At 37.2% G+C, this 25721-nt stretch overlaps 1 protein-coding gene across 9 annotated transcripts in view; it reads left to right on the forward strand.

Moving 5' to 3' along the window:
* The window catches only part of FRY (FRY microtubule binding protein), a 224250-nt gene that overhangs the window by 190354 nt on the left and 8175 nt on the right, over window positions 1–25721 (forward strand). For all 9 annotated transcript variants that reach the window (XM_063149130.1, XM_063149128.1, XM_063149129.1 and 6 more), the window contains 12 exons: window positions 77–217; window positions 1004–1183; window positions 1863–2024; window positions 2826–2900; window positions 3959–4129; window positions 9910–10110; window positions 10624–10785; window positions 14194–14357; window positions 15122–15311; window positions 19523–19672; window positions 21191–21289; window positions 21734–21817. In XM_063149130.1, the coding sequence (XP_063005200.1) occupies window positions 77–217; window positions 1004–1183; window positions 1863–2024; window positions 2826–2900; window positions 3959–4129; window positions 9910–10110; window positions 10624–10785; window positions 14194–14357; window positions 15122–15311; window positions 19523–19672; window positions 21191–21289; window positions 21734–21817 (1779 nt within the window). The remainder of the gene's footprint in view (window positions 1–76; window positions 218–1003; window positions 1184–1862; window positions 2025–2825; window positions 2901–3958; window positions 4130–9909; window positions 10111–10623; window positions 10786–14193; window positions 14358–15121; window positions 15312–19522; window positions 19673–21190; window positions 21290–21733; window positions 21818–25721) is intronic.

Consider the following 25721-nt stretch of genomic DNA (forward strand, 5'->3'; position numbering starts at 1 on the left):
TATTTGTGAAACTAGTAGCTTTCTGCTTAAGAAGAAATGTCTCAAAATTTTGTAATATTCACTTTTCTTTTAAAAGCTGCTAGAAAAGGGCCTTCCTAGTATGCAACAGTCCCTCTTACAGATGATCTACAGTCTTCTTAGTTATATGGACCTGTCAGCTATTCCTGTGAAGCAGTTTAACATGGAAGTGCTAAAAACCATTGAAAAATACGTACAGGTAAATACTATATTGTCTCTATATTACTATAGGAACTTAGCAGCATTTGCTCTCCTAAGTTGATTTTCTGTGTAAGAATTTAAGACTAGATTAGCAGGGGAGGGCTGCAAGTGTCTGGTGTGGTACAAAGTTTGTAAACATCCTGATGTCTCATGGCTTGTGCATCCCCAGAGAAGATTCCTGGCTGTGTTTTCCCTGTGTGGGAAGGTTGGGCTTCAGCCTTGGAGTACCTCAGAGCAACCTTAATACCACTCAGAGCCTGAGTGACCATTCTTTAATTACTAGCACAAGGGAGGTGTGGCATAAGCACTTCTCTTCAGAGACCTCTGAACCTAATTCTTGACAAGTGAAAAATACATGGGAGTACTAGGAATTCACAGAGGTAAAAACCCATGTCAAGTCACCTTTTTTGTTAAATGGGGATTCTGCTTAAATGGGGATCCCCGTTTTGTTAAATGGGGATATTGCCCTTATATTTATTCATACTGATTAAGACATTCAGGTAGGAGATTTAAAATCCTCTGCCAAGTTGGCTTTATCCATAGGTCTACCAGCTTGTGGGCCAGTTCCCTAACAGTGACACCTTAGGCAAGTCTTGGTCTCTGATGTTGAAATTATTCTGCAATTACACAGACACCTTGTCGCTGGCCAAGAGAGACAAAGAATATGGATGTTCTGATTTTACATTTTAATTATGTGGCAAAAAATTACAGCTGTGAAATTTAAATAATCTTGAATGTGTGTGAATCTCACTTTCTGTTTGCTGAGTAAATATATTATTTCTAGAGCATTCACTGGAGAGAAGCCTTGAATATCCTGAAATTGGTAGTTTCTCGTTCTGCCAGTTTAGTTCTACCTTCCTATCAACATAGTGATCTTTCAAAAATGGAAATACATCGAGTGTGGAACAGTGCCTCCAAGGAGCTACCAGGGAAGACTTTGGAGTTTCATTTTGATATTTCAGAGGTATTTTTGTAGTTTTGTTTCTTATCACCTTATTTCTGTCTTCTCACTGGACTCTCTTACAGCAGTCTTTATCCTGCAAACCCTTGTAACTTTATAGAACTAAATGGTCCTAGTGATTTTAATGGGTCCTAGTAACTTTATTGTTAAGAAGCTGCAGAACTGTTTGCAGGATTATAGATTATTTTATACAGATAATAGTGAGCTGTTGAGTTTAAAAGGAAATGCAAGCATAAAAAGGCGTATGGTACTATTTGCTTTCCTGTCAATATACTTCTGAAAAATGCTGAGTATTCTATTGTCAATCTAAGAAAGCATTTCAATACCTGTTGGAAAAGGGCCAAAGTGTTCAGCACTCTTAGGAAAAAAAATATAAAATATGCAAGAAGTGCAGATTTGAAATAAACTTTATAAGCTTTCTTATATCAGGAACTTGTGTGGCAATTGCTTTGAGTATTATCGATCCATGAATATAAGCTCTGTTTACTAAGTATGGCAATTGCTACTCAGACATCCACAGTGGAAAATAAGAAACCTACCAAGTGATGTGAAATTTGCTGTACTCCTTGTTTGATCCCTGTCTATGATCTTCAAAATAATCTTTTCCTCCAATTGAAGCAATATGGCTCTTCTAAATTCATCCTGAAGCAGGGTGCTACTGAATAATTCCTCTCTGTTTAAGACTCCAATTATTGGGAGGCGCTATGATGAGCTGCAGAGCTCTTCTGGGCGAGATGGCAAACCCAGGGCAATGGCTGTCACCCGAAGCACTTCTTCAACCTCATCAGGATCTAACTCCAATGTCCTTGTTCCTGTGAGCTGGAAGAGACCCCAGTACTCTCAGGTAGGTAGCCCACTATTCATTAGCAAGTTGCAGTCAGAGCAGCTGAATTAGCACATGCTTGGGTCCTTAAACACTTGTGCCCTCTGTGCCCTGTGCAGCCTGGGGGCAGTGGCAGCACAACATCTGACCTGTGTGCTGTCTTTCTTGGACTCAAAAATGGACTGAGTTATGTCCACCTTCTATTCCAAAGCTGTTTTTCTTTCAGCTTGCAGGAAATGCATCTCTTTCAGACCTCTTCAGTCTAGGTCAGATTTAAGTAAACACAACACGTGAGTTCAGATTTTAGCAAGGGTAGATAGCTTGTGCAACTTTTAAAGTTTTCTTGGGAAATTCAATTAAAAGAATAATTTTCTTAGAAGTGATATTTGATTACCTTAATGATTTTGTTTATCTGCCAGTTAAAATTAAGCCATGCAGAGTAAACTTAATTTTGCTGTTTTCTCTTTTTTAATGTATTAGGTTATACAGCAGTGACTCAGGCCCAATTCTGAAAAAAAAATTATGCATGTGCTTAATTTTAGGTTTCTGAACTTTCTTTTTGAAGTGATGCATATGAGCCGATGTTTTCTTAATATATTCAATGGAATTTATAGACTAATTTAAATATAATAAACAGCAAAATCATTAACAGCTATTTTTATGTTTCTTTGATACATAGTTGCTCTGAAAGCAATCCTTTGAGCATTTAATGACTAATTCTTTGTTTAGTTCCTCCTAATTAAAAATTGCTAATGTATGTTACTAGCCACAGGGAGAATGCATGGTTAAAAATGCTCACTTGAGAAACATCTTGTTTTCTAGAAAAGGACAAAGGAAAAGCTGGTGCATGTCCTTTCCCTGTGTGGTCAGGAAGTTGGGCTGAGTAAAAACCCTTCAGTAAGTAGCCTTGTATTGACCAGTTTTTGTTTCATTGTGTCCTGAGCGTTGAAAGTGAAGAACTGTATTTCCCAGGGTTGCTGACCAGATTTGCGTAGGTTTGAAGCCGCTGCTGTCACTGTCTTTTTACTGGCCCGGGCTGTGTTTCTCAGCAAATGGACCAGGGAGTGGATGGCTTTCACCAATTAAATCCAAAGATTTACTTTGGGGGCTATGTGTGGTTTTCCTGTGAGAATCTCTGATGCTGTAGATTTTACTTTTGCCATCTCAGTGGGTAGAGAGTAACGACCTCTGTATTAACAATCCAGAGCCTTTATAAAGTAAAAAATTATATTACAGAAATAAAATGGGAGGGGAAAGGGTGTGTGTGTCTGATTTTTCCATTAGACACTAGTTCTGATGTTACTCTTTAAAAATTAGTGTTATCTGGTGCCAGGAAAAGGGTGATTGATCACCCAGGGTGGGAAACTCTTAAAATATTTATTAAATATTTTCTACAGAAAAAAAGAAAATCTTCGGAATGCTTTTGAACATGGTATATGTCACTTCTGTAATGGAGAACAGGTCCTTTGTTTCTGCAAGACAGGAACTGTTTAATTTGTGCAACTAAATTGCAGATACAAGTATACTCAGTAGGAAAGAAAAAAATACGGCTTGTTGTATTTTCTCATCTTGACATATTTTTTAACAACTTGTTAACTGGAGGGTTTTTTTAAATGAACTTATTGTATCATCCCCTTGACAGTATTTTCTCTGCTAAGTTCTCTGAATTTTGTTCCTATATATGTATACAAACATCCAGGCAACATCAATCTGCAGCCTTTAGGAGGTAGCTGTAATATTCTTGGATGTGTTCCCACAGTATGAAGTTGTTTCTTTGTACAAGTTTAATCTGAAGGCACCTGTCCAACATAAATAATAAAGAGTGTTCTAAAAATACTCAGTGAAGGAATTAGGTGTGTACTGGAAATACAGTCTTCTGAATAACCAATTACAGCTTTTAGGAAGAAACAACCAGAGGGAACAGTTTGTAACAAAAGAAATCCTTTGAATTGTAGGTGATTTTTTCTTCCTGTGGTGATTTGGATCTGATTGAGCACCAGACGAGCTTGGTCTCTTCAGAAGACGGAGCAAGGGAGCAGGAGAACATGGATGATTCAAACAGTGAACAGCAATTCAGAGTCTTTAGGGACTTTGATTTCCTAGATGTTGAGCTGGAAGATGGGGAGGTACAGTATATTTTCTCTGAAACGGCTTTTTTATTAAAACACTTTTATACTCCTTCTGCTAAACACTTCTCTTCTTGTAACATAAAACTTTAACTGCATAGCTATAAATGTACTTTTAGGTTCAGATTATTTATGATCTTGAGTTAGTGTTTATTTCAGTAGCGTAACAGTAAAAAGACTACCACACCCTTCCTTTCTGAATCTATTTTAGGAAACACTGCAAAACTGGTAGTGGAAAATAAAGCCTCTATTCTAGTACCTTTTTGGTGAACTTACTTTTAAGTGAACTTATTTTAAATACAATTTGTAAAAAATTAAATTGTTAAGAAAATATATATATTTCCTGATTAAAAATATATAAAATGAAATTGTTCCAAATCTGTTGGTTCATAAGGAAACCTCTGAGACATTAATTCAGGCCTTCAGGCTGCTGTTATTGCTGCAACTGCCGATGAAATCACTTAGAGCTGTACCTTCCACTCTGCTGAGGTGTCTGTGATTTCATCATTTCATGCAGGAGCTAAACAAAATCCTCAGCACTCAGATCAAGTCTTGACAGGTGAAGGCTGTCAGCTCACCTTGAGCTGAAACTGCTGAAGGGAAAAACTGATAAATTTTGGGGGGGCTACACCCTTTAACCTTGCTAATATGAAACTTGGGGCATTTCTTGCTATTTGATCAGGAAAAACCAAAAATTAATATCTGTTGCCAAACAAGTCTAACAATTTTGTTGCTGTTGAAAAGTTCAGAAATTGTTAGTTGTTTTGAAGGACTTCAGACTAAGATGTCTTAATTGTGGACTTGTTTTTAACATGAATTCTCTCAGTCATCACTCTTAGCCCTGAGAAGAACATGTGTACAGTAAGAAATATTCATTTTTCTACCTATTTGTATTACAGTAGTTAAATAATTTTAGGTAAACAGAACATTCAGGTGTGAACACATGTACATCTGAATTTTTTTTTCCAGTGAAGAGAAAGGATGAAGGAATGGGGAAAAAAATGTCCCAAAGTCTTTATTTTCCCAAAGCAGGAATTTCTGTATCAAAATTAGTAGTCTTGGCTCACAGATGTCCATGACTTTGCTAAGGGAAAAAAACAACCCAAAAAAAACCCCAAAGCCCACAAAAAAAAAAAAAAAAAAAAGAAAAAAGAAAAAGAAAAAGAAAAAAAAAAAAGAGAAGGAAAAAAAAAAAACAACCCTGAAAGGCTAGTTGGCAGCAACGGTTAAAAATACATTAGAGAAATACTGAAGGAGCTTCAAGGTTCCAAACAAGGATAAATGATAAAACAATAATGCCATGTTGTCTGGCAAAAATACACTGGCTGCAGTAATTTCTGTGTCTTAAAAGCTTTCAAGGTATTACAAGGATGTAGGACTGCAATTTTGACTGAAGATCACTTGATAATTTTTTGTCCACTGAAATGCAGTAATTTCTTCATTCTCTTCACCACTTAAAATTATATAGAGAGTATAAAATAATTGTGCACAAAAAATCCTTTTAAAATAAATTTACTCCCATGGCCTGTGACTCTGCAAAGATTTTTTTTTATACATGTGGCCAGCTTCAAGACTGAGGCCTAAATGAATTGATATCTTTGCAGCCTTAAGTTGGTCATGAAACAGATACCAAGCTTCTCTAGTTTTATGTGAAGTAAAATTAGAAATGTTGAGTTTCACATAGTGGTTTTTTAATTGCCACGGATTGCATTCCAAAGTTTAGTTCAGATTTGGTTTACTACTGTTTTAAAAATAAACTTAGACCTAGTGTAAAAGGCTACTTCTCTAATGACTGAGTTGAAACTGTAACATTTACATCATATCTGAGTGTGGTACATTCATGAAAATGAAAAAACAGTGTTAGAAAACTAAAGCTAGCAAGAGCAACATCAGTCCTTCAAAAAAGTGCATATGATTTTAACAGGCCAGCGATGCTTGGATCGTCCCCAGACAACAAGATATATTTGTTTGAAATTTCCTAAAGATGTGAAAGCAAAAAAAAGCTATTTTCAGACTTTAAAGGAAAAGTTGAAGTTTCTGTGATAATATTTGTTAAAATTGTAGGCAAATGTTTGTCTATGATGTCTTTGATGCAGTGATTTTACATAGATTCTTTCTATTTGTTTTTCTATCTGTTATATCTGCTACCCAGGAACTTCAGGTAAGAATGCTACTTGAACTCAGATGTGCCAGCATATGTTATGCCTTCTTGCAAATTTATATTGTAGAATAACATCATAGTTTTGCTGTTGCCTCCCCCCTTCAGTGTGTGTGTAGGTGAGTGTGTGTGTGTGCTTGCAATTCTGACAGGTGCTTCATTTTTTGTCTTGTATTAGAAATAATTTGGAGGTCATTTTCAAACATTCTGCTTCATTTTAAGTTTGTTTTTGACATGTTCGACAGTCTTCACAAATTTTAAAAGATCTTAATTCTAGTATCAGTGTTTTTCAAATTGAGCCCTTTTCCTTGTGATATCTTTGTGCATGATGAATGTGTAGAAACTTGATTATCTATAGAGTTTGGGCCATTTGTTATTAGGGGCTAATTATATATAATTTCTACCTTTTCTGTTGTGGCATATTGTCTCCTGTTAGCATCTTCCTAAAGCTGATGTCTGAGAACTCTTAAGACAGTTTACATTATTGCTATGAGACTCAATTTAATTGAATAAATAAATTAATTAATTTCTACAGCCTAAATTAATACAGCTGTATGGTCCTACCAACTTTGCTGGACTCATTTACCCTGTGAGGAAAACTGAAAAGACACATCAGTCATTGCTAGTTTGGGACCTAAATTTTGAGTTTGTCAATGCATAGAGAGAACTGAAGCAATAGAGAATGTAATGAATTGTACAAATAATACAGAAATCAGCAACCACAGAATTTTGCATATCTGTTTCTGATAGTTTGTATATCAGTTAATATGCAAACACAACCCCCAAAAATCTTTGTCTCAAAATGCCTGTGCTGTAAGAGATACATCCATATTGAAATAGTGCCTTGCTATGTACTTCCACAAGGCTTCTGCCTATGCCCTACAATATTTGAGTGTTTCCACTAACTTTGCATACTTTGTCAACACAGTAAGGATGAAAATTTGTGTGAAAGAGGTTTTGCATGATTCTTACTGCCTCTGTGGAGGAGCTTTACTGCTCTCCCCAACACAGGACTACTTTCCTTTCTGTCTCTCCTTTCCCCTGGGCTTGGAGTAGTAAGTTTGAAGTAGCTGCAAGGGCATATCTGCACCTTCACCAGAGGGTGGTGACTTTAGGAAGTTCTGTGTGGTACCTGCTCCCTGCTGGCCAGACACACTTAGAATGTGATTGTTTTCCTCTGACTTGATGTGCACCACTGGTGACTTTTCAGCAATGGCTTTGCTCCTGCTGTAGATAAAAATGAACAGCCTCTCAAATATATTTTTGCTCTTTCTTGTTAACTGTGGAAGAAAGATTGCTAAATAGACTACAAAAACATCTCCATCTTCATAGACATGTGCTGACCTCTTGTTTAAATTCAGCATGGTTCTGGGTGCCCCTGTAGCAAAATTACACTAATCCAAATGCTATGGGTATTTGCGTTGTAGCGTTTCATCCCTTTCACCCTCTTCCCTCACTTTTAATTCACTACCCCCTCTAACTGCATGCCCTGGAAGTGTCCCTTTTATTTTTCTTCTTTTTGCTGGCTTCCTTCTTTAAGGAATTGCAAAATAAAACTGCAACAGGAAATATTCCTGTAGACATGGGCTGCTGAATTTACTGATGGCTTTACAAGGCATCCTGAGGATAAGGGCGTGATGACAGTCATCTTTGCTTGCTTGCTTATTTATGTCATTTTGTCATTTGTTAGTTCAGTAATTGATGTGTTTGTGGAGGATGTCTAATTGCTGCATGTGTCCTCCAGCATTTGAGGGGGAGGATGGACAACCAAAGAATTTGTTAAAATAAATAGCTTGGAACTGAACAGTCATTTTTATGATTTAAAGATTCTGACTCCTTAAGTCAGATGTGTTCTGTTCTTTTTCCACATAAAACTACCATGTAATACCAGTCCCAGGATGAAAACACAGGGTTCTTCCAATAATGTGTCAGGCTTCGTAACAATTTCATCTTAATTTTCTCTTCATTATAGTACATTCCTTAATTCCTTAAGTTTTAAATGTTCTTGTGAATTGCAAGGGTTGTCTTTTTCCTTAAAAATATTTGTTTCTATTTTCATCATATTTCTTCATGAAACAGTGAGCTTAATGTCCTGAAACCGAACTTTCCCTCCTATTCAAATTCCACAGTCCATTGCATTAAATGGTAATGATGCAAAATAAGATCAACTTGTGCAAGTGTTTTGATTGTTAAGGAGGTAAGATTGCAATTTAATTCATCGCAGATTATGCAGTTTGGTCCCCATTCAGTAAACGTCTGAGTAGTCCCAAAGGAGCATCACTCAAGTGTTTAAAATCACAACTCTGCTTAAGGGGCCTTACTGAACTGAGACCTCTTTCTCAATCACTGCACTGATCATAATTTTGATCCAAATAAAGCCAGGAAATAATCATAATCAGTTATTCGACAATAATATTGTTTCTTAGACAGAACTATTTTTTTTCAAATTAATATTTAAGTATCACTGTCAGCTCGAATTTTCACCAATTGACTTGCTTGTTTAAGAGCATTGCAACTTACAGAGTCTTGTTTAAAACCGGCAGCCCTGAACCTTAAAAGGAAACATTTTTCTCTATAAATTTCCTTCCCATGCTGCTGCAGAATTGAGGGCTTTCACCTAGGCAAAGTACCCAAAACTACCTCTGAATACTTCTGGGGAAACCTTTCTTGCTGTGTAAGGCCCCTTTTGCCTCTGGAGGTCCCTGGCAGGAGCTGCTGTGGATGTGGTCCTGCATTTGCCAGAGAAGAGCCTGGCTAGACTTGGAAGGGAGCGAGAGATTATTGCAATCAGGGGAAGGCATACAGTCCACTGGAAAATATATACAGCAAATAAACGGAAAAGGGGTGGAAGACTAATGGTCATTTTTATATATGAAAGAAATCAAGGGATCTTTTTATCCGTTCAGCAGCCTAACCATTAAGCAAATGGTTACACTATTTGCTTAATGCACTCAGCTTTATGTAACTGTGTGTGGGATCAGAACTGGAAGTCTGATAAATATAAAATTTTTGGTCCATTTGACTGTGTCCTTTTTAAAATGTGAGATCACAGGCAATGCTTATCAAGCTATTCCTGAAATATAGTTTCAAATAATTCAAGTAGATTCAATAATAAACAATATGGGCCTAGAATAAAAGTTTAAAAGGTGTGCTGCTTAAAGTGTTACATTTTTTTGTGTAAAGCAAGGGTTTGTTCAAATCTAGTCACCATTATGGTTATATATATAAAGCAAAGAATCTAAAATCTTTAACATAAGTTTTGCAATTGAACCATTGGTATGATCTGTGCTTCTAATACTTTCAAACATTAAAAAATCCTTTAAAATAGCTTTCAAACTTTTCCTTTGCAATCACTGCTCTACTGGTATCGAGGAGTCTGTATATGTGGACTTACCAAAACAAATTCCTAAATTAGCAAATGCATGAAAAATATCTAATACTGAAAGGACTGAGTGTTCATTTAACTGCCATTTCCATGCTTCTGCTCTTATCTCCAGGTGAACAAGCAAGATAATGCTTATTTCCAGTTTTTACTATATTTTTACATTAAAATATTTCTGGAGCTAACTTTAGCATATGATAAGTTTTATACCAAGCAAGCTGACCCTCTGTCTGATTTCAGGGTGAGAGCATGGACAACTTCAACTGGGGAGTGCGCAGACGCTCCCTGGACAGCCTGGACAAGTGTGACATGCAGCTGATGGAAGAGAACCAGCTCTCAGGGAGCACACCCAGCCTGAACAAAATGAACCATGAGGACTCAGATGAGTCATCAGAGGAGGAGGATCTGACCACCAGCCAAATCTTGGAGAACTCAGACCTAGTAAGTTGCAGACTTGAAAATTTAGGAAAAGATAGGGTGGTGGGTTTAAATAAGCTGGGCTTTTCGTTTCCTCTGCCCAGGTGCAATCTATTGAGCTGCAATGGGTGCATGCATTTTCCCTTATTTGCAAAGGTAAATAAACAGGAATTCTAACACAAGGTTTGAAATACAGGAATCATCAGATCTTATTATTTGCCCTTTTTTTAGTATGGGACAATTTTTGACAGTTGGCCAATAGTAAATATTTCTGATGTATTTAATGTTTAAAAAAATAGAACAAGACTCGAGGTTTAGAAAATCTAAACAGTTTCAGATTTTCATTGCTCACTTCTGTGATGCTTTTAATAAAAATGTTATGACAGAAATATTGAAAGGATTCTTTCTATATACAAACTAAGAGAGCCACTGTCACTGCACTGTAAGACACTCTCTGCTTTGCAGGTTCGTGAAAGCAGCATGTGTTAGGGTAGCTGTATACTCAGTTCTTTTGTGTTTTTGTTGTCTTTTAAACAGATTATAAATCTTTCCCCGTCTGAGGATGCAAATCATATTGACTCACTTTCTACATCATGTGAAACAAACTCAGCAGACCCTCATCATTTTAACATGGGAACATCCAGCTTTGATGTGTCTTTACCTGGTATGAATAATCTCCAGGTGTCTGAAGGACCCAAGGTGAATACATTTTTTTCTTTCTTTTCCAGCTGTATTTTATGTAACACTGTTACAATTTCTTTTGCTTACAGTTCATAAAGAGTTTGATCTGTGAAATCAAGTACATTCTGGCTTCCTCTGCCTAGTGGCATACTACAATTCATTCATGCACTACTTCACTTGCTACCATTTCCTTTCTACTTAGCCTTTCTTCATTAAGAGATTTTATTTATAGGTTCTTAAAGATGTTGCACTACATATGCACCAAAACAGTACAAACTCATCAGAAGACAAGTTCATGAACTGGCTACAAGCTACAATTTCAAGGAAATATTCTTTTGTTCTTCATGCTAAATTAAAGAACAATGTGCCAGCTCATGTGGTGGGTGTATGGGTGTATTCTCTGAAATATTTTTGTATGTGGGGCCCTATTGTACAGTTGTGTGCCCTGGATTCAGTACTTGCCTTTGGCAGACATGCAGAAATTTTTAATTCATGACCACAATATTAAACCATCCTGGGGGTGGGGAGGCAGGATTTGCAAGGATACAACAACCATATTCAGCAGATTGTATTTCAGAGAACTGTATCAGAAGAAGCTGACAAAGCAAGGTTGGTAAATCATTATCAGTATGGGGATGGTTTCTTTCATTTTCTGTTCAATGGTACTTGCTCATGAAAGATGAGGTGAACCTACTCCTTTCAGTGTCTCTCCAGAAATATAATCTGGTTTTGGGGGAGGGTGGTATGTGAATTAGTGGCTTGATGATACTGTTGGCTTCTGTCAGTAAAGCTTCTCTGTCATGTCTAAATTGAGTGACTTCTGCAGAAAGAGCAGTTATGAGACTGGGGCAGAGGAAGAATATATCTTCTGTAATCGTTGCCTTTCCTTCTTGCCCTTGCCCACTCCAAATGCAGCCACACAAAAATTTGATACTGCTAGCACTGCATGTTTCAGAAGGAATGGAAACTTCTACAGAAGAGGTCACAGAAGAGGAGGTTGGAATTGGGCTGAATATTGAACAAATTGTTTGTGTCAGAAACCACTGCAGTAGGAAGAAAGGACAGGAGGAGGGAAGTGTTTGTAAGGATAGGAAAGGAGGAGAACCTCTCCAAACAGTGGCTGTGGAGAAGGTAAACTCATTATCATTTGTCAAAACAACTGTTGGTAGACTAGTAACCACATAACAACCATAAATGGCAGAAGCTGGCAGAATTTCAGCTCAGGAAGCAGCAGTCAGAACAGACACATTTGCAGGTGGGAACTGCAGCTGATCTCATGCATCCAGCTGCAGTAGCTGTTGGTGTGTACTGAAAGAAAGAACTGAAAATCACAGTTTAGGAGTTCAGTGTATGTCTGGGAGTTTGGAATCTTGACTTTCGTAATCTCTTTAATGTCCCATGTGCCAAAATTCATCAAAAATGAAAAGCTTTGAAATAAGTAAGTGAAGAATGTAAAATCAGAGCAATTTATTGTGGAATTGACAGGCAAATTCAGCTAGTCCTGTTAGAAATTTGTTATTGGTGTAAAATACAGCCCAGATTACAATTCAGTCACAAAAATGATTGAATCAGTCAGCACAGAATGCCCTATGGGTGGGGTTTTTGCTTCAAAGGTATTTCCTCCTAGTGTGCATACTTCTGTATTTTTACTCAAAATAATTTGAAGTCAATGTAAAGAAGTTATCCAGTTTTTAGTCAGAAAACTTGAAACTTACAGCTAAATACTTTATACCTAATTTCATAACACAAAATCTGAGCTCTTTACTGTTTCTCTTTTCCTCTGAATTCTTCTTTTGAGAGAGAGCTGAGAGGTGTCATCAATGCAAAGGAAATTTTTTTTACTTCTTCAGTGATTTACAAAATGTTTAGTTGTTGCATCATAAGCAAAAACAAAAATATCTCAACCTTTAAATAAATACAGCAATTGAGAGAAGCAGACTGATTATGTAGCCTCTTCCTAGATGTTTCAATGCCAAAATCCACATATTATTGTTAACAGCACTTAATTAGTTAAACTAACTTTCTATTAAAGATAGTGGGATAATTTTATGAGAGTTACAAAAATACACTATATTATGTGTTTTTCCAGTTAACTAAACGCACATATTTGTGGAAGTGTACTACAATCCTCCATTAATATCCAAAGTTCACTTTTCTATTTTGCTTTTGGGGCATAATTTTAGACTCCAGTGGATGGGAGGTGTTTGCTCCCTCTTCCTTCCTCCCTTGCTCTATCCCATCAAAATGTGTTTTCCTCCTACAGACTCTGTCATTGAAGTGAAGAAAATGCAGTGGTTCTTTCAAGTTAATATTTAATATATGAAACTGGTTACTACTAATTATTTCTTGAATAAGCATGAAATTTTAACACTTTTTACCAGGTACTTTGGTTCCTAGTCTGATAATTCAGCCATATAGCTTGCATTTCTCTTTTCAAGATGGTTCAGGCTCTGATCCATTTTATTCACCCCAAACTCAGGAATAGTCCTACCTCTTTTACTTAGAAAACAAAGAAAACCAAAAGATTATTCTACTTAATTTCTGAACCTGTCCCCTCTCTTACATGTCTTGTTTAATTTTTACAAACACAAATCCCCATAATTAATCTGTAGGATCCAAACAGACTTGATAAACTGCAGAGGGCCACTTTTCTCATTTAATTCCACTTGCCACAGATTTCCCTCCCTATTCATTCCCAGCACATGTATGTGCATGCACATGGGCATATGTACACAAAGGTTTGAGCAACCCACTGCAGTCATCCCTGCAGGAAGTGCTTTGGATGCTTTGGATGAAACAGACAAAAGCCAAAAGATTAAAGCTGAAACAAAACTTGTTCAGACTAAAAATGCAAGAGGAATTGGAACGTTTCAAAAAGAAATCATGACCTTTAGGTGCTGATAGATGAAAAAGGAAGGAAATTTAGCATAATCCTTTAAATGGCCTGTTAGAATGCTTGGATTCCTCTTGAATGTAAATGACATGCTAAAATTAATTCCCAGTTCTAAACATGCATAGAGTCTGCCAGACAGTAATTTTTTCCAATATATTCTGAGAGGCTTTAATACAGTCTTGGACACTATAAAGTGTTAAGAGACAGGGACAGATTGACAGTAACAACAACTCTATTGTTTTTCTGAGAAATTACTTCCTTACTCTGTTGCCACATGCATTGGAATCTGAAATTCTTTGCTAGACAAGTTGAAAAAATGCATAAAATAATATTTATCCAAGACAGAAAGTTGAGCAAATACAGTATTTTTGAAGAAGTGTAAGTTGATTAATGTCATTTATAATCTGTGGCTTTATATCTGTGCAGTTTAACATGTTTTCAGATGGGTTTTTTTCATTAAATGCTTTCCATTTATTAGAGGAATTAACTTACTAATTTGCTGTTTTCTAAGACATCATCCTTCACTCCCCTAGGCTGAAGCTGTACCTGAAGAACAAGATATAGCAGTCCATGAGGATGACCTTTCAGGATCTACAAATGAACTCCCTGGAGCATTTGAATGCAGTGATAGCCTTAGTCTGGATATGACAGAAACTGAAGAGAAAGCTGACAGGCTGGAACAATTTGCTCTTGCTAGGTATTTTGATGCACTATTATTTAAAAAGTTCTTTTACAATGTACAACAAAATGATTGCAAGGTAGTAGTTAATGGAATAGTTTTTTTAGCCACAAGAGTTATAAAATTCTCATGAGTTTGGAGCAGTGAGAAGACAATGCCCTAAATACCTGCATAATTATCACACAACTGAAAAAAAAAAGCAAAACAAAACCAAGCTTTTAATTCTAGGAAAAATAAGATACAATATTTACATACATCTATGCAGCTAGGAATTATGTACATAATATGCTTAATTAAAATAAAAAGGAGGATTTTAAAAGATTTGCAGATATTACTTAGGTAACTGTTCAACAGATCAGATGTGTATTCATCCTTCTAATTTCTCATGAAAGAAAGTCTCAGTATTGTTAGAAATCCCAGCTATATGCTCTTAAGGCTGCTTGTGAATGTGGCTGGACCCCCCAGTATTATGTTATAAAAAGGCTTTAAGATATTTTTTTTTTTACATGCCATCTGGAGCTCTCTCAGATTTTGGATGCTGAGTTAGACTGCAGTTAGCCTGGGGAGGTGGAAGGAGAGAGAGCTTTATTCTCCTGTGAAGTTTCAGCCTTCTTCTGTGAAATGGTTGTACAAGAAAACAATTCAAGTGTTCTGGGATGGAGGAAGATAGATGATAACAGCCTGAAGACAGGGAATCTGATTTGGAGGTTTTTCTCATTGTATTTTATCTGCCACCTTCTTGGTATTCTCCTTTCATCACCTTTTTCTGTTTCCTCCTTCAGTTTTGGAGATGTTGATCGAAATGCCTCCCCTCCTCCCTCGCCATTTTTTTCCGCCATCCTTGCTGCATTTCAGCCAGCAGCATGCGATGATGCAGAAGAAGCCTGGCGCAGTCATATCAACCAGCTCATGTGTGACTCTGATGGCTCCTGTGCAGTTTATACATTTCATGTGTTCTCTTCCCTGTTTAAGGTGAGAAAATAAGTTTAAGATGCAAAATCATAATTTTTGTGGGTGGCAATTAGTGTTTCTTGATAGCAGCCCCAGTACTGAACTACTAGATATATAACCCTTGTCATTTTGCATACTGCAGAATTACTGCTGTACTACATTTTCGTTTTCAGTATTGTCTTCTGTGACCAGTTTTGTCATGAAAATACCATCATACTTGCAGGTTTGGAGATCATATTGCAAAATCAGATCACTTTATAGTGTTCTCTTCAGTACTTTACAAACTGCAGGAACAGTGACTGCAAGAGACACAGAAATAACCTTTTTAATGTTAAACTATTGTTAATCTATTCTTTTATCTCAAACTCTTGAAATCTGAGCATGTCCATGTAAATGCCAGCATAAGTCAATGGTTTGTACCTACTCATCTGAATAGAAATACCCAGCTGCCATCGTGTAATATAAATTCCAGAGATTGAAGACTAGAAATACGTTTCTCCTTTCTAAAATTGTATGCTTGCAAAGATAAGAATCTTGCAAAAAGATAAGAAAGAGTCACATGTACAAGTTGTTCTAAGAAATTATTGCCTGGTGTTACCTGTAATTAGTTTTAAAGCCTTTTTTAATTGTTTCTCCTGCAGCTGCAGGATGTTTAGCATGCTCCAGCATAAACAGCTCCAGTGAAAGCAGTAGCCAGGTAACTTTCTGCAGAGTTTAAGTATCTGTGATCTCAGAGTACACAATGTTTTATTATCAGGGGTACCCTGCTAATAAACACACAGTTTCAAGATCTTTCAGCACATCTAAGACTAACCTGATATGAAAGAAGCAATCTATAGTAAGAATCTCTTCATCATGCTTCCTCTGTGCTCCACTGGAGTTGAATGTCTTACCTACCTGCACATTGTCTTCCATTAAACATTATCCCACTCTAAATATGGGTGTCTTATAGACATTCTTTTAAACACTGATAAATAACCATTTGGAAGAAAAAAACACAAACCCCAGTGCTGACTTGAGTGCTAACCCTGTGTTTATTCATGATGTCAGCTTTTCTGTCTTAACCTCAGTCCTAGAGGTTAATAGCTCTGTCTGAGTGCTTACAGACTTATTTGTCCTGGATTCTCCTCTTTGAAGAGGTGAAAAGGAACAGGTGCCATGGTCCGGAAGATTAAATAAATAATGCAGTGTAATGAAAGACCTAAACAATACTTGTAAAATGCCTGTTTGAGTCCAAATCCTAGTAATTTACATGTTTCATTTGCTGTTGTGCATGCCTTGTATTCAGAAGATACCCTACTCATTTTCTTCAGGTGATACTGGAGGAGAAAGAAAAAGGTGTTAATAATATCAACAAGTCACAATTCTTAGCTGGAGTTACTGCCATATTTTTAGTGTATGAAAATAACTTTGTTCTTCTTTTCAGTGTTAAAACATAGCCGTATTATTTCCCCTTATTTTTTCGTAAGATCCCAGCTTGTCTGGAATTGTATTTTGTTTGCATTATTAAACTTCAGTATTCATCTGCCAACTTTGACTTTTGACCCTCATTAACAGGAAATTTCAGAAACAAGTCCTGTATGTGCTAAGCTTGCAGTGCAAAGTACTGCCAAAATACTTGACTGTGAAACAAAATCCTTGTTTGGAGGAGCTTGTCAACTAAATACTTGCTGAAGTGAAAGAAGTGCATTTTCCAGGGCACCTACATTTCAGTCCAGTGTCAAGTTAATGGTATCTTGGATGTTTGCCCACAACACACTAAACTTGTTTAAAATTCCTGACATTATTGAAGTACTTTTCCTGTAAATGAGTCAGAAGTCAGAGATCTCTGGATTATCTTTACTGCTGCCTCTTTTATTCCCTCAAATTAAATGTCTTTCAGCAGACCACACAGCTGCAAAACAAGTAGATTTCAGATCTAGCAAGTACCTTCCACAATCAAGCCCTTTTGTTATGTAAAGTCCTCTTCCCAGGAGAGGAAATCTGAGGTTAAGAAGAAAACTTTCTGAGAATATTTTTTAATATTTACATGGACACAAAGCACAGTGACTATATGCCGTTATATATTTATTCACAATATGCTGACAGCTGCCATTACTATTCACAGTAATCCCATTTTATAAAATATATACTGCATTCAGGCCTTGCTTGATAGATTTCAGCCCCTGTAGTTTGTACCCAGAAGGACATAGCTGAGATGAGAATTTCTTATAGAACTGTTAGTCCATGTAATCACAAAATAAATATATTTAGTGAAGTATTATACATAGCAAAGTACAGTCTCTCACTGTTTCACTCTTAATAATTTAAAACACTCTTTGAGACCATTATCATCTTAGCTTTAGATTGATTGTTGCTTTTATGGATAGCTGAAAAGGAAAGGAGTAGAGGAAGAATATCTGTTACTTTTTCTATAATCTGTCTCCTTCACTGTCTCAGATTTACAAACTCAGTTGTTGTTCCCCAGGAGGGCATTGCTACAACTAAACAGGTTACTCAAAGCCTCAAGGAAGCTCTGACCTTGGAGATTTTAAGACTCAGCTAGTTAAAAGCAAGTCTGACACAATCTGGGGTCAGCAATAGTCCCACTTGGAGTTAAAGGTTTTATCAGATGCTCTCCAGAGGTCCTTTTCAACCAGTGTATCTTGGATTCTCTTTCATAATCTATCATTTTAAATTTCCTTCCACTTCTTTGTTCTCAGCTAGGTCTTTTCTGTTGTTTAAGATCAAATCTAGATCTCTTTGCTTTGCCAAGAGAGTTACTAGCAACAGTTTCACGAAGACTTGGCTGAATCTTTCTTTCCAGAAGGCATCACAGTAGTAAATCTCCAGTTTTTGCCAACCCCTATGATTCAGATAATTCTGTTAGTTGCTTATAGAAACAGTAATTTATCTGGTTTGGTGGTAATTAGTGATAACCCTTGCCTCTAAGAGACTCAGTGCAGCAGAGAATCTGTACCATGTTCTGGGTGAGGTGTGTAGCACTTTGTTTCTGTGTGGAAGCAAGATGGTGGAAACAGCAAGACCAGTATCAGTCTGCCTGGTTCTAACTGTGCTCAGGTGGGCAGTTGAGATGCTTTGGAGAGAGATTCACAAATAAGTAGTTATGAAATTGATTGGTACAGGAACTCTGTCCATTTTAGAAATCATTGGTAGTGTATAGCCTACAGTGTGAGGGCCTATTTAGCAGTTAAAGAAAATCATTCAATCCAACAACTTCCATTATTAATAAAGTCTGGATTCAACTCACCTGATTCTAGGTACTTAACTCCCATGCATCAGTGCAGCAGCAGTAACAGGCAATACTTGTATGTCTATCATCCACACTGGCATTTGGGAAGTGCTTCTCTCCAGTAAGGCATACTTATGGTGCAGGTCCTAACCTACAATCCTCAGAGAAATGCCTTAGGTAACTTGGAATTAATCATATAAAAATGTTGCAAACATTTATTTTTAAAAATATTCTCATATTGTTCCTAACTGCTGAGCACTAGGCCTTAGTGAGATATGTTTGGGCAGTGAAAACTGATGGGTAGTTATCAAAATCATTGCTTCAGTCAATGCAAGTTTATTATATTATTTTTATTCATTATTCACTTTATATATTAATAACTGAAAAGCACTAGAATGTTTCTGGAAGACTAGACTGGGTTAGGACTCAAAACATTAAAAAAATCTGCTGAGAAGAATAATTCCCGGATGCAGTGCAGTATTTCTGGAATCTTCCCAAGCAGCAGTAAAGTTTTAGTAAAAAGGTTCTTCCCACAGGGGAAAACAAAAGGTTTTTTCTGATTTTTCCATGCTGCTGTTTGGCCTTAGTATGTCCATTGTATTATGTGATTAGCCACTTGACAGGAATATTAACAAAACAATGCCCGGAATGGGCAGAAAAAGTAATGTGCTGATCAGCTCTGTTAACCCTATAGAGACAAGAAAAAAAGCTACCTGTGGTTAAAAGGCTTATAAAGATTGATTTGTCTTTACAGGAAAGAATGTATTTCAGTAGTAGGTTATGATGAACTTTGTAATTAGTTTCACAGCTGCCCAGCTGTACACTGTCTCCAGCACAATAACTCTTAGTCAATATCCTAGAGCAGACATTCAGCTCTCCACGGGGAGATGGTCTCCTTTGCACTTTGTTATGCAAAGAGAAACAACCATCCCATTTGTTTACAAAGGAAAGAAGCTCGTACTTGAGGAAATAATGTAATAAACTGTATTTTGCTTTCCAGAATATTCAGAAAAGATTCTGCTTCCTAACCTGTGATGCAGCTAGTTACTTGGGAGACAACTTGAGAGGAATAGGCTCCAAGTTTGTGAGGTCTTCTCAGATGTTAACATCATGTTCAGAATGTCCCACCCTCTTTGTAGATGCAGAAACAGTGAGTATATTCCTTTCAAAAGGCACATATTTCATTGCTGTGTGTTATTTTACTGGCTGTTTAACTTTTGAGCAACTCCTGAACACATATGCCAAAAAGGAATTGTCCTCCTATTTTACATATCTCTTGTTGGGAACCATATTTCCATTCATTTTCTGTATTATTTTATTAAGTAAGTAGTGACAGATGGGCAATATAAAATCATAGATAGACCCATGGAATAGTTATGATGTGTTGAACCTGTGTGCCAAACCCCAACATAAAACAGATGCCTGCTGGACCTAGTTGGCTCCATAAATGAAAAAGAAGCAGCTATTTTTTACATAGTTCAGCATGAAAGATGGTAATATGAGTAATGATTTCGTTTGAGTCAACTGTGATATGAGGATGATGCTGGCTGAACATGAGCCTGCTGTGCCCAGGTGGCCAAGAAGGCCAATGGCATCCTGGCTTGTGTCAGCAGTAGTGTGGCCAGCAGGAGCAGGGCAGGCATTGTGCCCTCTACTCGGCACTGGTGAGGCCATGCCTCAAATTCTGTGCTCAGTTCTGGGCCCTTCACTGCAAGAAGGACATTGAGGGGCTGGAGTGTGACCAGAGAAGGGCAATGGAGCTGGGGAAGGGTCTGGAGCACAAGTCCTGTGAGGAGAAGCTGAGGGAGATGGGGGTGTTTTGCCTGCAGAAAAGGAGGCTCAGAGGAGACCTTATTGCTCCCTACAATTGCCTGAAAGGAGGGTGTAGCCAGGGTGGTGGGCAGCCTTTTCTCCCTGGCAACCAGCAACCGGACAAGAGGGAATGACATCAGATTGTGCCAGAGGAGGTTCAGGTTAGGTGTTAGGAAAAGTTCCTTTACTGAAACAGTATTAAGTTTTGGAACAGGATGCCCAGGGAAGCAGTAGAGTCATTGTCCTTGGAAGTGTTTAAAAACAAGATGATGTGGTACTTTTTGATATGGTTTAGTTGGCATGATGGTATTTGTCAAAGGTTCTGAGACTTGATCTTGGAAGTCTTTTTCAACCTCAATTATTCTATAATTCTATAAAAATATGTATTAGGGAATTAATGAGATGGCCCTTCCCATTGTCTTCATTCTGGCTCATGTTTATCCAGCAGCATCAGGACAGTGTGACATCCCACAGTGAAGTCTAGAGGTAGAAACTGGCCAAGTGTAGTCTTGAGCCCACTGCTGTGACCATGGAAGAGCTGTGCCTTACATCATCAGAGAGCTGTGGAGAGAAACTGGTTAAGCTTTATGTGTTGTTCCATTTTAGAGAAGTACTCTGCTAAGTCATTAAACACAGAACACACTTTCAATTCCACGTTATCATAAGTGCAACTTTTGCTGTCTGACTTTTCAGTACAGTATCCTCATTATGTAGATTTTTGCATAAATGTAAATATTTTTCAGTATTAGTATATGTAAATCTAGGTATTCTTTTGCAATATCTTTCCTATACTGTCTACCAGTATTTCCATTCTTTTATAGTGACATTTACAGACCCTTTGATTTCATTTCTCCAGCTGCTCTCTTGTGGCCTTCTTGAAAAGCTGAAGTTCAGTGTTCTAGAGCTGCAGGAGTACCTGGACACATACAACAACAGGAAAGAGGCAACACTTTCGGTATGCTCATTTATGCTCTTGGCTTGTCTGTATATTTAGGCTATGTCAGGAAACTCACATCTGTTTAAACTAACATTCAGTAGAAAAACATGTTTCAGATACTGGATTCATTGAATGTTTCTTACTGGACATATGAACCAGAACTAAAAAGTAGCTATTTTATCCCTCAATATTAGAAACAACAGTATCTTTAATATCCCTGGTCTCTCTCCTATTTATTCATTAATAATTTTCTTAGTTCATGCCATTGAAATACTAGTAGAAATCAAGACTACACTTTTTAAATTACAGTCAAAGCAAATTGTCATAGTCTGTGATAATAAAAAAATGCAATTGCAAATTCTTATTTACATGATGTGCTGTGAAACTAAAATACAGCTTGTCTTTCTTTGAATCAAACCATAGATCTTATTAATATTTTCTTTCATTTCTTTCTGAAAATAGTGGCTTGCAAACTGCAAAGCAACGTTTGCTGGGGGCTCACGAGATGGAGTTATTACTTGCCAGCCAGGGGACTCCGAAGAGAAGGTAATGAATGGCCAGTATTATTTCTCTCCCATAAAGTGAAATATGTGTGATATGCCTTGTTCTTAAACCCACAAGAGCCTGCTCTACTTCCTCCTTGATTCTCTGCTGGGCTTGGGCACGATCCAGTTTTCACACTTTAGGCTTGAAGCTATTGTTGCTGCCTCAGTCCTGGCCACAGGAAATGGGAAGTATTCACAGGAGGTACTTCTGCTGCCCTACTCTAGACAAGGAACCAGAGCTGACCCTAACCCTGTGCTCTCCCTTTTAGAAAGACATTGCAGCAGCAGTTTTCCACAGTGTCTCTGAAAATCATTCCTGCTGTACTCTCCTTCAATATTACTCCCATTTTATCTTCATCTGTTACATTGTCCTTCTGCCCAACAGCAAAAATTGCCTGTTTGAAATACACTTAGATCAGTAGTTACAAAACAATGACTGTAAAATGGCCAGCAAAATTATTTATGCTGCAGATAAGTATTTAGAGCTAAGGAAAGATATCTCTTTATCAATTTTTAACAAAAATTTCAAACCCAATGTACATGTATATTGATTTGTTGTTTATGTTTCTTTATTCCAGTTAAGGAATCATATTTTCAGATATCAATACCATCAGCAGTTAATACTGTTATTTGATATACTAAGTATAGGAAAGAGATGATATCTTGGTGATATATAATGAGCTACGGAGTGTTGTTTCATTGGGCTGTTTCCTTTTGGAAGAAAGACAGTGGAGGGATGGGAAGAAGAGGGGGCTGGACTGAATTAGCCAAAATTGGGAAGCAAGCAAACAGCATATAGAAAAAAAAGTGATGTTTCCTCTTCCCATGTATTTTCATTTATAAAAGATAATTGTTACATATTCAGAACACAGCCTGTTGTAACCATTTTTTCACATACCTTGTTTTAATCTTAAGTTGGTTTCAGTTTGTCTGTCTTCTCCTCCAGGTCCCTTTATTTTCTTCTGTCTTTATCTTAACCTCTCTTTCCCATCTCTATGTATTTGTCTTCTTGTCTTTGAACTCCCTTGATTTTTGTTTTTATGTCTTTTTCCAAGAGTCCCAAATCCTTGCCACCCCTGCATTTTAGCTTCCTTGACCTTATTAGCAAATCTGATTTTCGAATAAATGCTTTGGCTGCAATCACAGGCGGTGGGAAAATTGCTCAATCTTCCCCCACCTAGCACTGGCACACGCAAGTTAGTCACTTTCCAGTGCATTTAAATGAGATATTGTCTCTTCTGTAATTGTGATGGTCTGCAAGGAGCTATCCTGAAGTCACAAAAAGACACCTGTAACACAGACCTCTGCCTCTCCTACAAGAGGGAGGTGGAGTATACTGATCTACTGGGATGTGTGTCGGCATTCCATTCCCTCTGATGTACAGACACCCTGAACAGTGACTTCAGACTGTGGTGTTACATACTTTGCTGTAGACAGCTTAATTTTTCCTCTTCATCTCTCTTTTGGAAATGCATAGAATGGGATGGAGAATGACACATCTTGCTGATCAACTGCATTGTTTCTTTTTTGAAAAAGTAAAGAAATGATGCTAAGGAGAAGGAATAACCTGAACTCATATCTGCTGGCCTAAACACATCTAAAAGTCAGTAGATACCATGTTAGACCTGTGTGGGTGTTTCTAACTAGGTGTTCTCTGTTTTGGAATTAAATGTGTGTTTTGTGAAGCCAGGGTTGGTATTTATACTCCTTATCAGACTGAAAAGAAGGTTTCTTATAGTCCCTCATTTCTCCCCAGCATTATTCATTCAGGCCAAAATGCATTACTCCTTGGAAGTTGACAGGATGAACATGCATATTTCTTTTCTTCCCCTACTCATACACCTCAATTGAAGCAGCTTTTCCCAAAGGAACAATCTGTTTATGCAATGAAAGTGTAATGGGAGGAAAAGGCCAGGGAAACTGAGGAAATGCAATTAGGAAGGGACAAGGAAAAATTACTCCTAGACTGGCAAGTATTTGTTTTCTTATCTTTCCTCTCCACTTCTCCCTCAACATGAAAGGCTAAAGAACCTAATAATTGTAGGGGGGAAAGTCTGTCTTACAGTGGTAGTCACAAGGGAACCTGCCCAGACTCGAACTCCTTGAGGTTTAGTCTAGGGCCTGAAATCCTACTGAAAACTTCTGTCAAAAAAAAATTGTTTAGCCAAGCCCAAAACCAGGCTACTCCTGGAAAAGGTTCACAATTAATGGTAAGGAGGAAAAAGCAACAGCTTGCTCTACAAAAGGCAGAGATCTTAGATTCTTAGGACTCCTTACCCGGTAAAAAGCTTGAGGAGAAAACAAACCCCTTTACAGATGAGACAGATGTGAGACCAAATTCAGCCTTGTTACAAATACTTGCATCACAAATGCCTCCCGATGCTGGTAACTAATTTGGCACAGTTTCTCTAATCAGATCTTATTTCAAAATAATTGCACATAATTTGTTAACTATTGTTACTATTACTGAAAATGGGCAAAGGCAAAAATTGCTTCTTCTGACATTAAAGGGGCTTGAAATAGAAATTGTCTAGGTCAGGTGCTAGAGCTAGCAACTTTTCTGAAATTGGGTAAAAGCTTCATGTGCCAGAATGTCTTTGCCCTGCCTTATCATTGCAACAAATTACATTATTTGGATGTGATTTGTAAGCTTTGATGCTACTTTGAGCAACAGAATCTCAATGACATAGGAGGCAATTTATAGAAAAAAGATAACTGCACATACCATTGTGTCCTTCTTACATGCTACATTTACTGGCTGCTTTAAAAATTTGGCAAATGTTGCAAGTACTCTAAACATTTGGAATTTTCAGCTGCCAAAACCACTGATTGTGTAGTGTCTATCCACTAATCTAAAACACTTCCCTTACTCTAAGAATTAAACAAGAAATTGGAAATGTGAAGGCTATGATTGTTCCACTTGGGGCCTTGCTGCTGCAGAAAAAAAGAAATATCACTTAAGCCAGTAAATAATCTCTTTTCAACTTCCAAGGAATCTTTCATTTTATGGTGAAAGAGGGAGGAAGTTACAATCATGATATTGGAGAGCAATATGGAGCTGAGCATCAGTAGCTCAGAGAAATCCAGTATCCAGTATATTTTCTTCCAGTGAAGAAGGAAGTTTTTCATGTAATGTGAAACCCCTTCCTCACCCCCTTTTTTTTTTGGCTTGCTCTAGTTTTGGAAGCAGTACAGAGGAGACAGTGTTTTCTGGCAAAAAAGACCATGGAATTCACTTATTTGCTGCTTCCATCTCCCTCTTCCCCCCTTCTTTAAAGTAAATTCCATGGCAAATTAGAAATTATATATGGATTCCAGTATTTTTGAAAGTCTAAGTGAAACTTGGTGGCATGCTTAACTTCAGAGTAGCCTAAGAGAGACAACAAGATTTGAAAAAACACAAGCCAGCACACCTGTGAGTTTACTGGAACACAGTGATCTGTCTGCTCTTGTCTTCTTCTTATCTTGAATTTAGCTTTATAAAGCTTCATTTATGTGAACTGCATGGAAGCCAAGCTATAAAGGTTTTTTATTTGAAGAGTACTAAATACAAGAAGAAACTCTTCAAGTAATGTTAAAGGAAAAAAAAAATTAAACCTCACAAGAACTTAAAGCTTAATTTGTCATGGTTTTATAGAAAAGCAGTGCAGGGTTTGGAGCAACACTTTTCATATATATATCTTAATTGTAAAGCCACTGTCAAGAAAACAGACTGAAATGCTCTGTTAGGCTCCTCAAAGTTAATATTATTTCACATTTCTGTGTTTATGCCTTTGTATTGATGGCCAGGTAAATAATTTTAATAAGAATTCCATATGCTTATTAACACTGTGTGCATATGCACTGACATCAGGCTGTAACTGGGCAGATGTGGTTGTGTTTGTAACTTACAGCATTTACATGAT

The sequence above is a fragment of the Melospiza melodia genome, chromosome 2 (assembly GCF_035770615.1).
Source record: "Melospiza melodia melodia isolate bMelMel2 chromosome 2, bMelMel2.pri, whole genome shotgun sequence".
Lineage (NCBI taxonomy): Eukaryota > Metazoa > Chordata > Aves > Passeriformes > Passerellidae > Melospiza > Melospiza melodia.